Source organism: Platalea leucorodia (assembly GCF_965183815.1).
Source record: "Platalea leucorodia genome assembly, chromosome: Z".
Classification (NCBI taxonomy): domain Eukaryota; kingdom Metazoa; phylum Chordata; class Aves; order Pelecaniformes; family Threskiornithidae; genus Platalea; species Platalea leucorodia.
In genome coordinates, this window is record NC_138858.1 from 24,439,332 (window position 1) to 24,457,703 (window position 18,372).

The 18,372-nt window shown below is 37.3% G+C and overlaps 1 protein-coding gene across 1 annotated transcript in view; it reads left to right on the plus strand.

Moving 5' to 3' along the window:
* NLN (neurolysin) overlaps positions 1–17,726 on the plus strand; it is a 39,311-nt gene extending 21,585 nt beyond the window's left edge. Inside the window, exons 5-13 of the mRNA XM_082336025.1 lie at positions 981–1,083; positions 1,809–1,969; positions 3,399–3,534; positions 5,766–6,132; positions 7,497–7,698; positions 10,760–10,946; positions 12,280–12,408; positions 12,870–13,006; positions 17,260–17,726. Of these exons, the coding sequence (XP_082192151.1) occupies positions 981–1,083; positions 1,809–1,969; positions 3,399–3,534; positions 5,766–6,132; positions 7,497–7,698; positions 10,760–10,946; positions 12,280–12,408; positions 12,870–13,006; positions 17,260–17,394 (1,557 nt within the window). The 3' untranslated portion in view covers positions 17,395–17,726. The remainder of the gene's footprint in view (positions 1–980; positions 1,084–1,808; positions 1,970–3,398; positions 3,535–5,765; positions 6,133–7,496; positions 7,699–10,759; positions 10,947–12,279; positions 12,409–12,869; positions 13,007–17,259) is intronic.
* The last annotated feature ends 646 nt before the right edge of the window (positions 17,727–18,372 follow it).

Below are 18,372 nucleotides of genomic sequence, written 5' to 3' on the forward strand. Positions count from 1 at the left end.
ATTAAGGGAGGATTTACTCAAGCATATAAAAGCACTTATCAGTTCTGAAAATCATGAAGTAAAATTGTCATCATCTGAGATGCTGACATAATTGTCTTTAAATTCTGAGTGATGTTGTATAACAATCTCGATTTATGACTCTTGAATAGACTTCACTCTTTGGAGAAAATAATCATTCTTCATCCACATCCTTCAGTTAGTGGGAACAGTTTCATGTGTATTTGCATTGCTTAAGGGCAACTGATGCCTTTGAAGGAATTCTGAAATACTTTATAAGGAGACAATAATTGAACTACACTAAAGTAAAAACGTGACTAATGATAGTCTCTGCCAAGTTTTGTATTTGGTGTGTATTTTTCTACTGGTAACCACCGTGTTTATGTGAGCTTGACAGTAAGGGGTAGAGACATAGTATGAGATATATTAGAAAGTGTTTCAGGTGGGTGAATATCAGGAGTTAAAAAAGGTTTTGGAATGGTCTTGTTTTGTGTGGGTATTTCTTCTTTTTGTCATACCTGTACAATTCCAAAGGAGTGTTTTTCAATAGATTGCATGCATTTTTACTCCCTTGATTCTCATTGATTTTAGTGGATGTTTTTACACTTAATATTGTAATTTAGGCTTTTCAAATAAAAGAAAATAATTGAATGTTAGCACATAATGCTGTTCAGAGAACATGTTTATGTGTTCGGTCCCCTCTGAGTTGAGAATTTGAACATTTGAAATTTTGTCGGAGCAGTAGCCCCAATCCAGGGTTCATTGGCAACAATATTGCTCGGGACCAAAAGAAAGATAAAAGGCAGACTGTGGGAGAGTGAAGTATGATGTTACCTGCATTGTGTTACGTTCTCAGTGCTGGTATTCACTGTTGGGTAGTACAGAGCCTATCTGGAAAAAGCGAAATACTACTTATGTGGAGGATAGTAATTGCCAAGTTTGATTTTTGTTTTTCCACTAAGTTCAGTTTATACCCAATACAGGAAATAAAGACAATGAAGAAAAAATTGAGTGAGCTGTGTATAGACTTTAACAAAAACCTGAATGAGGAAAACACATTTCTTGTATTTTCTAAGGAAGAACTTGGTGAGTAGTATGCTTGCTCTTTCCATTTCTTCAACCTTCCAGTTTTACTGAAGTAATTGTTTTTGGCCCAGTGAATGATGGTTAGATCAAGTAAAATTCTGACTGTTTTCCAATCTTCTCTGTTTCCTTTTTAATCCTTCCCCAAAGTCAGTTTAGAATTACCCTTTGCAGGTGTTTATGATCTCTTCATAGATTTGTGCTTCCTGAAGTGTTTGCCTTGCATCAAGTTAGCATATCTGTCCTACTTTTTTTTTTCATAACTTTACTCTTCTCTGCTTCGTTTTTCAGTTCCCCACCATCAGGCAGTCCCCTGTGTATTATATTCATTGCAACTATTGGAAAAACTTTATGTCCTGCAGTATATTTTAGCTACTTCAATCATTTAAACTGATCTAGAGATTTCATGTGACAGAGAATTTGGGGATTCATTATCTGGAGGGCATGGTATAAAATGTGCTTTAATAACACCAGAGATTTTTTCATGTCAGTTTTTATCCAGTAGCCTTACATATATTTCTCTTTTGCTCGCAAGTGTTTCTGATTTTTATTTTGCTTGGTTGTGATTTGAAAAAGTTTTAGCAAACAGTTGTAAAAAGAGGGGTTATATTTCCGTGGAGATTTCTGATGTCAAATTAGATTGCAGCAAAATAAATGCAACTATCTCACAAGACGAGAGGGGAGTAGGTAATTCTGGTAAACATTGTTTATTAAATTGTGTTATATAGAAGGCCTTCCTGATGACTTTATTAAGAGTTTAGAGAAGACTGAGGAAGACAAATATAAAATTACTTTAAAGTATCCCCACTATTTTCCTGTCATGAAGAAGTGCTGCATTTCAGAAACCAGGAGAAAAATGGAATCTGCCTTTAACTCGAGATGCAAAGAGGTATGTCATATATGGACTGTTGTACAGGGTAATGACAGAGTTGAAAAATGGAGCTAGACATTCAGATGTTAGATTTGAGTTCTATATATTGTCTAGTACTATGAAATCAAAACTTATCAGTGTGATATTTAACAGTTCCTTGCTCCAGTTTATTCTGATGTCTAACGACCTTAGAAGTTGATGATCTGCCTCTGTGTGTGTACGTATCTTAAAGTTTCAGTGGTGCTGTAAATAGAAGGAGGATTTTGATCTTTTGCCAAATTTCCCTACAGTGTTCTGCAGCTGCTTACTGGCACCTTTCCTCCCAGAGAAGGACGTCTGATTGTAGCTTCTGTAGTACTTTGGGATTCTTCAGAATGAGAGGGGTTATTTAAGCACACGTTTTAATTATGAAATACACGTGATTAGATGTGAAATTAATGCTTTGCATATTGATGAGAATTTTAATTAGATGTTAAAAAAACCCTAATTTTTATAAAAGATTCATTTAATTATCTGAAAAATAGCTGGAAACATGCCTTATAAAAAGAATAATTTCACAAATAATTTGTTTGCTGCTGATGAGGCCAGGCACCTAGACAGGTACAAAAATAATGAAAATGATAGAAAGCGTAGCAGAAGTGTTATTCAGGCAATGGTACCAACCATTCATTAGAGAACAATGGCAGAGTTTAGCTTTTGCACTTGAAGTGCTGGGAAATGTGAAGAGTACAAGATAAGATAAAATTGCGCCAAGAACTGAACACTCTGCAAGTCAGCACACTGAAAGGGGTTTGCTGTTACAACTCTGGGACAGTCTTCGAACCTAGTGCTTGAAACAAATGTTTTTCCCTGAGAAATCTCTCTTTTCCAGAACAGGAAGTTAACACAGTTACATTTTTCAGCTTCTCAGGGATCCTCTACCACATTTAGGTCAGGGCCTGGGGTTTTTGTGTTTCAGATCTCTTTCTCTGACTGCTGTTGTCAGAGTGGCAAAAGAGGAAAATTTGCAAACAAGCTTTGAATGTTGGCACAATAGCTTTGCAGTCTGTCTTCACCACTAACAAGCAATTAAGCCTGCTGTCAGTCATTTCCCTGCTATCTTTCACATTTCAATGATTGATAGAGGAAACAAACTCTTTGCAACAGTCAAAGATTTGTTATTATCTGAAAAAGAAATGGTATATCTTTTGATTAATTAAAACAGATAAATTATAATAGGGAGAGCAATGACTCGGATTGACTAGAAAACTAGCTACCTGCAATCAAATACTGTGACAAAAAAATTACAAGAATCTAGCTAAACTTACATTATTCTATATTTATATCTTAAAGTGTTTCATTTTATATGTTTGCTGTTTCTTATGATTACAGATATTATTCAGATAATTTTTTCGATAACGTGCGTTTTCTGGATTCACTTTACAAATTTGCCTCCTTTCTTTTTTAGGAGAACACAAAAATTCTTCAGCAATTGCTTCCACTAAGGGCAAAAGTGGCAGAGCTTCTGGGTTATAATACACATGCCAACTTTGTCCTGGAGGTAAACACTGCAAAGAGCACAGATAATGTAACAGCCTTCTTAGGTTTGTTCTTATTTATAAACAATAATTTTATGTTTGGTGTGGCAACATGACTCCTCAGCCAAGATAAATTTAAATACATAATTGGGTCACAGTGTCCATCATGTTTAGATAGAAAAGGAACTCTATGTTGCTTCTGTTCTGGCATATATTTTTTTTAGACCATAGCTGTACAAATGCAATTGCTCCAAAACAGGGAAGCACAAGACAAAAATCTGAAAATAACTGCTTTGTGACAGCCAATATAGGCAAGTGGTTGTCTTTCTCTGCCCCAAAATGCAGTTATCCTAATTTAGAACCAGAATAACATGTGCAGCCTAAGCAATTTTATCAGTTCAAGAGGCTGCGTCACAGTTGCAGCTTTTCATTCCCTTAGGTTAGCTGGAATTTTTTGTGCATCTGTAGCCTTAGTGTCTTTTTCTGATACAACTGCATTATGTATAATGAAAGATTACAGTATGTGATGATGCAACTTCTATGAGCTGAATTAAAAAATTAAATCTGGAATGATAGATTAAATCTGGAATTCAAAAGCCCTCTAATGGAATTCGATCTGAAAACAAAGATATATTGAAAATTTTATGTTTATGAATTTGTAGTCATCCTGTTGACCTCAGTGGGCCTGCTCTTGTGCTGTGCATAGAGTTAACCTCTACTTTCTGGAATTATGTAGTTCCACAGAATATTATGCACTTCTTTATTAATGTATCCTAACAGCACTTAGGATTGTATATTGATATATCGTATAAATAAACACCCCAAAATAATTTAGTGCAGCAGTGAAGTCTGTTTGGTGGTAGTGGGTTTTTTGTGCTTTTACATCAATAAAGAGGTTCAAATGCGCCTCTTCCTTCACTTGTAATTCTGTCACATTTCTCCTGTTACAGTGTGAGCTCAGCTCCATGTTTGGCAATACCAATTACCCATATATTTGTCAATGAACTTACTCTTAATTTTGATTTATAATTAAATGTTAGAATTACCTGATTTTTTTTCAAGTGTACTTAAAGTAGTTTGGACTCTTTTCTATCCATTATATTTTTGTAATTCTAAATGGGCTTATATAATACTGTTGGTTTTTTTTTTTTAAGCTGACACACCTTACAATTTAGCAGTTATTGTTGTTACTTTAACTTTTCACAGTATGAGATCATATACTTTTCTATTCGTAAATACCATGTTTCATGGCAATCCTTGTAGAGGGAGAATGTTCATCAAATTAATTGTCAGCTTTAATTTAGTTCTTTTGAGATATCCTTGGCTACAAGCATGACAGTATAATTTGCTCAGCTTTGTTCATATATATTCATGTTTTAAATCCATGTTCATAAGCTGATCTTATGGCTAGGAAGAAAAGCATTCTGTCCTATGACATATTCTGAATTTAGAATAATACAAGCTGCAAACAGTACTTCAGTCATGTAAATGTATATAGTGCCTTACAGCCTACCTAGAAACAGGAGTGGCAATTCCTACATTTCACACTCTAGATACCAATAGTGAACACTAACCTGAATTCTTAAGGAAGAAAAAAAAGTGGCTAGTAGTCCAGAAGCACTTACAAGAGAATAAGTACTGGGAGTTTCAGTAAGCTTAAATATTTTATATTCAATATATTGGATTCATAGTGCTATGACCGTTTCTTGTCCAAGAAAAGCTATACTGGAAAAAATGGGAATCATAGAGATTAATATCCAGTGGCTTTGGTAGTCTAGAAGCTAGCCATCATATAGGCAAGAATTCTTTAGCCTCTTCTTCTTTTATAGGGCTTTAGCTAGAAGTACATCATAATCTCTTTTGAAAAGTCTTGGAAGAAAAAGAAGTAGTGTTCGAATTTTGTGTTGCACTTCCAGTAACTAATAGTACTTGTAGTCTTTAGCTGTTTCTGAAGAAACACATCAAGAGAACTGAGATTACATGAGGTAAAATCAAAGGCTTCAAGCAAAAGTGTCTAGTGTTACTTTCCATTTCTGATGTCTTTGAAAAAGTCTAAATTTACCAAAACCTTCCACAGTACTGTTAGGCTTCTGTGGACTCCTGTATTATTTATAGCATGCCTGCGATTAAAACTCATTAAGACAAGAAAGCAGACAGTTTGCTTGCTGTTAGTCAACAAATGGAAAACTCTAGCATCCACTCTTAGAGCATGTGCTTAAAGTTATGAGTGTATTTTATAGGAATACACGTTATAGTAAGGAACACAGAAGCTGATTCCAAGGCAATCTTTGTTTCAGATGATTTGAGTAAGAAGCTAAAGCCATTGGTCGAGGAAGAAAGAGAATTCATTCTAGATTTGAAGAAAAAGGAGTGTAAAGAAAGAAACTTTGATTATGATGGAAGAATCAATGCATGGGATCTTCATTATTATATGAACAAAACAGAAGAGCTGAAGTACTCCATAGATCAAGAAAAGCTGAAGGAATACTTCCCAATTGAGGCTGTTACGGAAGGCTTACTGAATATTTACCAGAAGCTGCTGGGACTTGTATTTGAGCAAGTAGAAAGTGCTCATGTTTGGCATGACAGTGTTACTCTTTACACAGTAAAGGATAATTCAACAGGAGAAATGTTAGGGCAGTTCTATTTGGACCTTTACCCCAGGTAATTATGACTTAGTGTTTTACTTATGTGTTTAAAATGGAATTGGTCTTAGTGGGTTGCTGGTGTTGTTGAAATTAAATGTGTTTGGAAGTAAATATTTGTCCCACTGACAAGACTATTACTGTGTTCATTAAGTTGTCCTCTGGACTGTTTTCAGATTGTTTACACTTTTTCTTTTTTTGCAATATTACCATGTTTCGTGCTTATATTCAGTTTATGAAGCATTACTGCTTTGTTCATTATCTGTAATATTGCTGTCTAGTCAGTTATCCATAATTTTTTGCCCCGATGAACTTTTCATCTTCCTAACTGTAATATCATGTTACTTTTCATTTATGTTGAACTGTTACTCCAGTCTGTTCAGATCAATTATATTCCTATCCGCCAAGTGTTCCTAGTTTCTTCCAGTTCCTCTTTACACTTTATATGTGTATTTTGTACCCCTTTGTCCAGACTGCTAAAGAAAATATCAAATAGATCAGGACCAAGAATAGATTCCTGTTGAGCACACCTTGAAATGTACTTACAGGTTGATCTTTGTAGCTCTCCAGCTCTCTTTGTAGCTATTCACAGCATCATCTGTGTTCTGTCAAAGATTAGGAGACTAGACTGATTTGACAGGATTGATTCTCAGCTAGTCCTTTTTGACTGTTTCTCACTGTTTGGGTTTTTTTAATTATTCTTTAGCAATTTATAATTTGGATTATACCCTTTTTTAATATAAATTGATGGAAGGCTTTTCTGAGTTAAGAAAATTAGGTTAGTCAATACAATAGTACATAAATTGTTCTTTTTAAGATAGGCACATTATGTCCTTCACCTGTTTGCCTGCTTCCCACTTTCTGCATATAATGTGAATTGCTGAACCTGTTTGTTAGTAAGACTCTTCTGACTTAACTACCCAGTTAACTATTCGGGTTTAGGGCAAAAATTTCAAAATCATTTTTCTTTAAACTTCTGGATCTCACTGAAAATGCAGTAAACTGTATTCTTTTGTCTCCTGTAATGAAAGAAAAAATACTGCTTCAGAGGACAGAACCTAGTTCTTCCTGTTACAGTAGCAGTTTAAAATAGAATTAACATCTAAAGTATATATACTTTCAGTATTTGAGTAAAAATCAGATTCTTGTAAATGCTGCTGTGAATCTTAAACTAATGCAATGTAAGTACTGGGGTTTTATCCCCTTGTGCTTTTAACAGGATCTTAAACTTAGTGAGTCTTAGAAGTCATGCAAAGATGTAATTTCTTTGTGTAAAACTCTAAAGAAACACTGACTGAGCTTCCCTGTTATTGAATAGGCTTTGCCACTCTGGTGAGCAGGCTTGTGGTTTGAAGATAGTGTCTGATATATTTTCTTGTACAGAGAGGGAAAATATGGGCATGCAGCATGCTTCGGTCTCCAGCCCGGCTGTCTTCTCTCTGATGGCAGCAGAATGATGTCTGTAGCTGCTCTGGTAACCAACTTCACAAAACCAGCGTCAGATCGCCCATCATTGCTGCGACATGATGAAGTGAAGACTTACTTCCATGAATTTGGTCATGTAATGCATCAGATATGTGCACAGGTTAGTGATGTTTCAATTCCAGTGTAAGACATTTCTTTCTCCACTGTCTCAAAGCAAGGTGTAAGTCTATTTTGGTAGTTTCTAATTTTAGTAAAGTACATATGCAGTTTTTTGGTTATTTTTCAAAGTAGCAGGTTGGGGTTTTTTTTTGTTTTAATTGTTACTTAAAAATACAGGAATGAATACACCTTCTTATGAAAAACATTTTCATAGGAACATATACTTTCGCATTTGCACCATGCAGGTACTTGTGATGAGTGAACAGATCTACGTGTAAGGTAAAAAAGGTGCTCAGTGGTGGCTTCTGTTACAGCTGTCAGAGGGCTTTTTATTACTTCTAGTAGCATGCTAGATACTAGAAGCAAAAAAAGGTTGCTGCATCTAGGAATGCAAATGATTTGTGAATCCAGATCACCTCCAGCATTTTGGCATTTAGTACTCTTGAGAGCCATCGCTCTTGACATCAAAAGCATAAAACAGGTCTTGCCTGAGCTATTGTATTTTCTGCTCTCCTATCTGACAGTCAGGGTTCTCACAGTGACCAGAAAGAACTGAAGCTAGTCCGCAGATTTTGCATCAAGATGTCAATAAAGTTGTAAAATTGGTGGTTTTATTTTTACGTACATGTAAAATTGATTCTGCCAGATGATGAATTTATTATTGGCCTAACGAAAAATTTATGTTTCAGAGAGAGACAAGTCTCAGTATTCATTCACCAAAAAATTCACATAATTATCTACGAATCCAGACTTTGTGTAGCACTGCTTTCATCTTCTTTATAAACACGTACCAAATAATAAAATCAGACAAATATGACACACATTAGATTTTAATTCTTGACCTTGATCCCAGAGGCTAGGACTGCAGAATAAAGAAACAAAGTCATAGAAATCCATATATTAAATCCAGAATTAAACAAATGACATTCAAGCAAACTTCAGAACAAGTAGCTAGACTTGCTTAGATATTTTTGCATCATGGTGAAGGTAAAAATATAATGATCATTTGATCATCTTCACCTTAAGACAGGTGTTTCTGAGCTCAAAAATTGAGAAATAAAACCTGTTCTTTCTCTTAAACTACCTAGAAGGTGTTTATAAATGAGACACATCCAGCATTGGTACAAAACTGACTGCAACATTTTGATAACCAATGAGAATGTACCTGGGTGTTGCAGAGTCCCTTCTGGGCACCCCCAGCCAACAATTCCAATGCATGTGTACTTCACTTGCTGTGGAACTGCACACAGGTCAGGGAGGCCTGCTTTCCAATTGTCTCTCCCACTGCTGAGGTGGTTTCTGTGTGCATAGCTACTGCGCTTACTGCTGTTGTATTTTATGTAAATGGTTATTTGTACACCTGCAAATAACTTCCTAGTCCCACAAAAGAACATCCTGTCCTCTGGGATTTGTGTGTGCAAAGCACTATCTTGTTTCATGTGATGATTTGTTTAAGCATGTTAAAACTTGACATTTAAAGGGTATGCGGGGATCGGACTGGGTGGGAATCTGAGCTGCTGGTAAAGGTCAGCCTTTGGAGACTGATACTCCTTGCAATGTACTGGGGGTCTGCTGGAAAGTGAGATATCAGGGCAGGGAGGGGATCTGTTTATGCTGTTAGGGAAGAAAAGCTATTGCTTGAACCAAATGTCTTCATATTTTTTGTTAGCATGTTGCACTTGTGTGTGGGTAAATGAGGATATCTGGAGGCCAACAAACTCCTGCACTCGTTTTGCCTTTTGGTCTAGCCACTTCTGTCACCATTTCTTCCCAGACGATGCTTCCTAGCTTTTCTTCATAGCTGCTGTTCAGCTGCTAACTACAGTAGGAAGGGCCAGCCTGTTACAGCTATGGATTTGAGTAACCCACAAGTGTAAATGAAGGCAAATGGTTTTCTCCTTTTCTGCTGTTCTTCTGAAGACGTGAGAGGAAGATATATACATGTGACATGGCTGTCAGTTCAATGTTATGTCCTATATTATACATGATATTTTTTTGGTAACTTTGCAAGAAAGTAAGTTCAAAAGCCAGTACTCCTCTGGGCATCTATTGCCTGATGGAGGATGAAACCCAAGAATAGCTACAGCTCTTAGAGAGGGCATTTGGGAAACTGAGAATTCTTTTTTTCTTTTAGCACTTGAAATGTTTTGTTAGAATGTTACTGAGAAGGGAAGAACAATAAAATTGGGTTGGCAAGAGGAGGTAGACTTATTACAGGACAAGTGTGGAATGAGACCAAATGATTTCTGTTGGCATTTGAACAACTATCTTTCAAAACTGACTGTTTCTTTTTTAGAAATATTTTGGGTTTGGAATATATTTTAATGATTTTTAACTGCACAAAACTTCAAAATTAGTATCTGGGGGTGGCTTTTTAAACATGAAGTGACTGACGATACTAAAGTAAAAAATAAGAAGCTCTAATGTGCTTGGCTTTCAGAAGGAAGATTCTTTTATCAGTTATTGAGTGTCAGATTTGGAGACCTTTCATGGATAAAGTTGCTAGGATTCATTTATTTCAGGCCATGGCTCAAAAAATTGTGCTATGTTAACCATATGCCTTATGGATGAAGACAGTTAGGACAAAGCTTAATAGGATAAGTTGATCAAATAAAATCTTTAAATCAGTGTGGTAGACTGTAATACAATAAACTATTTTGTAAGTGTAGAATTGGAGTTTATTATTTTACTTTGGGGTACTATAACAAAATTTTATAACAATTTACAAATTATATCATTGTCATAAGACAGCATGGAAACATTTGTATTGCTGTCATAACCTAAAAGGTAAAAATCAATATTAAGAAAACTGAAGTACTGTTTCACACCAGCAGAGAATGCAGTAAATAACTACAGAGTAATCTATTTTGTTGCTTGCTAATAGTCTTATATCCGAATTTTTGCCCTCCTTTCATTAAAATTCATTTTTTAATTATTATTATTGACTGTTCAAATGATTCCTTTTGCTGTGATTAACACTGAAATTTTGGCATCTGAAAGTTTATATTCTGCTAGAAATCCTGGCTTCTATTTTCATTTAATACAACGGCTTTTCCTTTTAGACTGATTTTGCTAGGTTTAGTGGAACTAATGTGGAAACAGACTTTGTAGAGGTACCTTCACAAATGTTTGAGAACTGGGTGTGGGAAAAAGAACCACTACAGCAAATGTCAAGACATTATAAAGATGAAAGCCATGTTGGAGACACTCTCCTTGAGAAACTTGCTGCCTCTAGACTGGCTAATACAGGTATCTCTCTGCCCTCTCTCCCCACAATATATGTATAAAAATATATAGTTTAAAAAATTGGTGGGAAACATTAAAGACAAACATAAAAAGCCCATTAAATTTCTTCTGGGTGTACACTTGTCACTGTCCTTCTGGGTTTATTTGCGTGGGTACCACTGTTAATAAGGGCTATGGTGACAGATACCACTATTTGCAGGAACAGTAGCAGCTCTGATTTTCCGGGCTACCCATAGGACCAAAATACCTTTGCATTCCTCTCCATGTGACTTTTTTACCTACCAACTTTGCTCATTTAGAATTGGAGGTGGGGAGGTCTTGGGTCTTCTGTTGTTTTTTTGTTTTTTTTTTTTTTTTTTCCTCGTAGCCCAGGGCAGGCACTGTGCATGAATACAGCATCAGATTTTCTACGGGTATCATCCACAGTTGATTTGCACATGACACTTGACAGACATGAAATTTGTTTGAAAATTTACTGAACATACCTAGCATATCCCAGACAGAAGTGTCGTAGCCCTGCATTGCTCAAACAGCCTCTTAACTGCTCAATCCAGAACCTTAAGTCTATGTTCTGTACCTTTCCAGCAGATATACTGCCTTCCCAAACTAAGGTCCCAATTCTCTTCTCCTTCCATGTCTTGTACCACCTTACATGTATCTCCAAACCAAGACTGTAATCTCCTGTCATTACCTATCATCTCATTGTTATTCTGCCACTCTCACCCCTCTGTCCCTGTAATCAGGACTCCCCTGATATCATAGTCTTACCCATTTATGATACAACTTGTTATTAAGCCACTGCTGTTTATTTCATACTACTTCCCTATCCTGAACAAGAAGTCCTTGTCCTTCTGGCTTGTACAGGCACTGTAGCTACATACGCGTTTTGTCTGGGTAAAGGTTCATATCTTGTCGCTTCTTCAAAAAAGCCTACAGCAGCTGCAGCAGCAGTTCTTGCTGTTCTTTGAAGTGTCATAGGGTAGATATACTTACTACCATCTGTGCAAGCCCTGAATGAAATGGTATACTGGAAGTGAAGACAGCTGAAAACAGTTTTAAATACTGAAATTAGCTTTTAAAATACCTGCTTTTTTTTGGTTTTGATCTGTGAGGAAAATAACATCTGAAAAGATGGAGCTTACAATGACAATTCCTTTATTAACAGTATGCATCTCAACTTTTTGTAACTGAAGCAATCCAGATGGAAATGACATAACTCCAAGTTTTTTCCATGGTTAAAATGCTAATAATTTAGGATGCATGTTGAGATCTGAAAGGTGCTAAAGAAACTCCAGCTACTTCGATGCTAGTTAATTAAATGTTCTTACCCAATTAGGCCTTTTAACCCTCCGTCAGATTGTTTTGAGCAAAGTTGACCAGGCACTGCATACAAAGCCATCTGTTGACCCAGCAGATGAATATGCTAAGTACTGTGAGGAGATTCTAGGAATCCCTGCCACCCCAGGTATGTCAGTATGAAGCTTTTATACAGCATGTCCAAATGGTTTGATTAAACATGCCTTTCTTTCCCAATAATGCTTGGCATACAAAAACCCTGAATTGTTTATAAAAGAATTGCTTTGAAACTTGGGGTGATCTTAATGATCTCTTCTGAAAGAACATTAAGGTAAATATAAAACTTAACCTTTTGCAGGTTATATTTTAGAGTGACATGTGAATACCACTTTAGATGTACTGTCACATCTGTGTTGGATGGGCAACTAGCCTAAAATGGGAAATTGAGTTTCCTTTGTAGTGAACAGAATATGGCCAATACTTTGAGGCATACTCAGACCTTTTATGTTAGAAGTTTCAAAGTAGTTGATATAAATTCCTTATTAATTTATTCTTAAAGTTGAAGTACTGTATACATCAAAGAAATAACTGCATTTGATTTAAAAAATAAATGTTAATCTACTTTTCAAGGAACAAACATGCCAGCTACTTTTGGACATCTGGCAGGTGGTTATGATGGTCAGTACTATGGATACCTGTGGAGTGAAGTGTTTTCCATGGACATTTTTTATAGCTGCTTTAAGCAAGAAGGAATAATGAATCCAAAGGTAGGTGATGAATGATTTTTATTAAAGACTTTTGTTCCACTTCCTCTCTGAAACCACATTTATTGCAATCATAGAATCATAGAATCGTTAAGATTGGAAAAGACGTTTAAGATCATTGAGTCCAACCGTTAACCTAGCACTGCCAAGTTCACCACTAAACCATGTCCTCAAGCACCACGTCTACCCGTCTTCTAAATACCTCCAGGGATGGAGACTCAACCATTTCCCTGGGCAGCCTGTTCCAGTGCCTGACTACCCTTTCGGTGAAGAAGTTTTTCCTAATATCCAATGTAAGCTTCCCCTGGCACAGCTTGAGGCTGTTTCCTCTCGTCCTATCACTTGTTACTAGGGAGAAGAGACCGACCCCCACCTCGCTACAACCTCCTTTCAGGTAGCTGTAGAGAGCAATAAGGTCTCCCCTCAGCCTCCTCTTCTCCATACTAAACAACCCCAGTTCTCTCAGCCACTCTTTATCGGACTTGTGCTCTAGACCCTTCACCAGCTTCGTTGCCCTTCTTTGGACATGCTCCAGCACCTCAGTGTCCTTCTTGTAGTGAGGGGCCCAAAACTTAACACAGTACTCGAGGTGCAGCCTCACCAGTGCCGAGTACAGGGGCACTATCACCTCCCTGGTCCTGCTGGCCACGCTATTTCTGATACAAGCCAGGATGCCATTGGCCTTCTTGGCCACCTGGGCACACTGCTGGCTCATGTTCAGGCAGCTGTCAACCAGCACCCCCAGGTCCTTTTCTGCCAGGCAGCTCTCCAGCCACTCCTTCCCAAGCCTGTAGCGTTGCCTGGGGTTGTTGTGACGCAAGTGCAGGACCCGGCACTCGGCCTTGTTGAATCTCATGCAGTTGGCCTCTGCCCATCGATCCAGCCTGTCCAGGTCCCTCTGCAGGGCTTTCCTACCCTCCAGCAGATCAACACTCCCACCCAGCTTGGTGTCATCTGCAAACTTACTGAGGGTGCACTCAATCCCCTCATCCAGATCATCAATGAAGATATTGAACAGGACCAGCCCCAACACTGAGCCCTGGGGAACACCACTGGTGACCAGCCGCCAACTGGATTTGACTCCATTCACCACCACGCTCTGGGCTCGGCTGTCCAGCCAGTTTTTAACCCACCACAGAGTGCACTTATCCAAGCCGTGAGCAGCCAGCTTCTCCAGGAGAATGCTGTGGGGGACAGTGTCAAAGGCCTTACGAAAGTCCAAGTAGACAACATCCACAGCCTTTCCCTCATCCACTAAGCGGGTCACCTTGTCATAGAAGGAGACCAGGTTAGGGAAGCAGGATCTCCCTTTTATAAACCCATGCTGGCTGAGCCTGATCCCCCAGTTGTCCCACATGTGCCGCGTAATGGCACTCAAGATGATCTGCTCCATGACTTTCCCCAGCACCGAGGTCAGGTTGACAGGCCTGTAGTTCCTGGATCCTCCTTCTGACCCTTCTTGTAGAGGGGCGTCACATTTGCTAACTTCCAGTCATCTGGGACCTTCCCAGTTGACCAGGACTGCTGATAAATGATGAAAAGTGGCTTAGCAATCTCCTCTGCCAGCTCCCTCAGTATCCTCGGGTGGATCCCATCTGGCCCCATAGACTTGTGGGCATGATCCATAGGTATAACATTTGAAGTACTTCTGTACCTATCCAGTTCAGATCAACAAAAAAAAGGTGTATAAATAATTACTTTAGAAAATCATCTTAAAATTTCCAAGAGCACTTGGATTTTAATACAATTCTTACATAGTCATATATTTAATATTATATTATGACACTTTTAAGACATCGTGTCACATTGACTAATGCCTTCCTCTTTAATTTTAGACTGAAAAAACATATTCCTCCATTGCAAAAGCAGATGCATATTCTTCTGCTGTGAAAGCTGCATGATAATGGTGCTCTATTTCCATTAATAGTACCTCAAGTGTGTGGTACTTTTATGCAGTTATTATTTAGAAAACTGAATTTATTTTGAGCTTTCTTTTTCACAGCACAGCATAACCCGCAATTTTTTTCCTCTTTAGTTTTTTTCCCAAGTGTTTTTTGAAGTTCAGATCATTGACAGCTTCTAGATTTACTGGGTTTTTTTCCACTTGTGTAATTTTCCAGCCTCTTCTTCCTCCAGCAGAAAGGATAGTTAGTGATGTGGTTAGTAGTCCTGCCAATTCTGGCAACCTTTTTTTATTTTTCAGAGATTATACTATTAGACTTTGTCAGTTGAGATGCTGCAGTTCTATCATGGGAAAGACCTTTTGGTCTTCCTGATCCTCTTGTCTGTCTTCTGGATTCAGCAGCCAGCACTAGTTCTTCCCTTCAGTAAATGTATAGAAGAGAGAAGGAGAGAGTAGAAAGTGCTTGACTTTCCTGTTCCTCTTCTGGAATTTGCCTTCATTCCTCCCTTTTCTTATCACAGCAACCAGAACTTCTAGAACTGTCCCTCCTTCTAGAGGGTGGAGAAAGTAAACAAGATTAGACTTTGACCTGCACCAAGAGAGGAGTCCAAAGAGGATATGGGGTAGGGGCTAGAAAACTGAGGCAGTGGTTAGGCCAATAAAACCCAAAAAGGGTTTTATGAAGAAAAGCAGCAAACTGAATAGTTTGAGAGGAGAGGTGGTGAAAGGTTTGGAGGTCAAGACTGATTTTGAAGTGGTAGGGATTCATGACAGGTACGTGTGAGAATAAGCATACCTGCTTATTCAATGGGTATGTTGTCACTCATAAATAAGAGCAGGAGAGAAGAAATGTAAGTGTAATGGATTTCCACAGGATGGGACAAACAATCTTTTATAAACAAATACTAGATACCAATATGATTTTTGTAGTTACTTATATTTCATAATATCTACATTTAGACTAGTCTGCAGAACAGTGGGAAAGGAAAACGGTTATGGTATTATGACTAGGGCTGTTAGAAATTTGGCTTACCTCTTCCTGTTAGAATAAAACCTCTCTTCCTGTTTTGAGCAACAGTTATAGAAACTAGTTTTGCAGTCTGTATCTATAAAAATTCTTCAGCAAACACTTAACTAACTTAATTGGTTGTCACACTCCTCAATTCTTGCACATTATCTGAAATAACCTCTGGTCTCCCTAGAACTGAGCAATGTCCTGGCTCTGGAGAAACAACAGCAAAGACTCAAGTCTACTGAAATAACACTTTTAAACTACAAGGAACAATATCTTCATTTGCTGCTGATGTTCAGGAAACTAACACAAATAGCAAAGTATAAGCAAGCTTCAGTGAATATTTTTTTTTTGCATTTCATTTTTTTCAAGCTATAATTCAGACAATGTAATTGGTAATACAATTAAGTCATGGAAGTCCATCAGTTAAAAAGACCTATGCTTGTTTTTGCAGTACAGCTATCAGGAAGCAGTGTGGTCCTGTAATCTCATAGCTTTGATGTGTGGGGGAAGTATATATGTGTATATACAGTGAATAAAAGGAAGAGCATTGTTTTCTTCAATATCAGAAGCATCTGAGACATCTGCATGCAAAATAATGTGTTCTCATTGATAGTCATGTCTCAGAAGCCCAAAATTCTCCAGACATGTTCTTTAAAATACGACTTCTTGTTTAAGAAAGTCCTCATTACTTACTGTTGTCTCAGAAGCTTGGTTCATTCTTTTTAATGGAATCCGTTCCTTCTGAAGTAATAATGTTTCTTCCTGAAAACAGCATGTGAGTTAAGTCTCCGTTACTTTAAGATACTGTCATGGGGGAGTTAGATGTATTTGCATATATTATATATACTACTATGTATATAATATGTGTATATGTGCCGGTCATTCCTCAGTGCTATATCTATCTGTCTCTGAACTATCATCTCTATTCTCCAAACAGAGATTAAAGAAAGAGAAATCATCAGTTAAGAAAGAATAGATGTTACGTTCCCTTTTCCTGCCAGTCAGTCATGGGGATAATCCATCACTGAAGACTGTGTGGCGATTGTGCGTGTCTTATGCTTTACAGAATGTCTTCCAGACAAGTTGTGATTGTAGCTTCCAAAACAGTGTAAAACCACAAGAAAAATGATTTCTTCAAGAATAGGTTAAATTTCTGCTCTCTTGAGTTCTTCCAGCAGATCTAAATTATACTTGTAGTGTATCCTGATTTGGTATTAAGAAAATCTGGAAGGAGGGAAGGTGTTTAATTATTAGTAGATTTTTAAACGCGCGACAAATACAGAAAAGAGGCAGTTCACCAGATAAGAAATACTAACATTCTGCTTTATCTTTTATCAGGCTGGGATGAAATACAGAAACTTCATTTTGAAACCCGGAGGATCTTTGGATGGAATGGATATGCTACAAAATTTCTTGGATCGTAAACCAAGCCAGAGAGCTTTCCTGTTGAGTAAGGGATTATGTGTTCAGTAAAATTATGGTTCCTTTGTAATGGCATATAAGTATGGAATGAGCTGGAAATGTCAGTGTATTTCACATCTTAACTATGTATCACTCTAAGGACATTGGGTCACTTTTTGATGATTTTTTTAAATTGTATCAATAAAAATGTGATTTTTAGAAAATTGCATAGAACTAAAAAATTCAACATATCAGGGAAAAAATTCTGAGATGTGCAGAAGCTGAGGAATTTGGGTGGTAATTTTTTGCGTTGTTATGAAATAATACTAATCAGTGTGGGGAGTTGATGCCATGTTTCTCTTTTAATAGATGCACTTAAACTGTCTTGTGAATTTTAAAACTGGAGGGGGAAAAAAGGATACCACTGGCAATAAAAGAAACAGATTCATTCTTATTCTGTACTGTTCTACTGCATTGATGGCTCACCAGTGTCTTTGATGGAGAGGAAGTGTGTTTGATTTCATCATGGTTTGGGTTCAGTCTAGCTTCCTGACAAATTTCAAGACTGAGAACCTGCCCCAGGCAGCTTTACTGCAGACATACTTGTGTGACACTTTTAGACTTCAGTCTGATGCATGTTAAATTTTTGTATCATTTAACTAAAAAGAAAAAAAAACTAACCATTTGAGCTACCATTTTCTTCCCTTCATTGAGGAAAACCAGCCAAAATCTATGACCTTCGCAGTTCTTCCAGCACTTTTTCTTTTTTGTTGATGTTCAAATCAGGTCTTTGTTTTCCAAATTATATCAACACTGGCACTGAAAAGTTATACCTGAGCAATTATAATGGTTTCAGTTGGTTTGTGAAGTATTTTGAGATACATATAAGGAAAGAAGGGAAGAAGATGTCCCCAGTGGGAATGGTAAAAGTCAGTCCAAGATTTTCCAGTGTGGCATCCAGTGGTGCTACAAGAAAGCTTCATAGATTTAATGATTTCAGCTGTGGGAGTGTGAAAGAAATTGAGGAATTATTTTGCAGTTTTTCTGCAA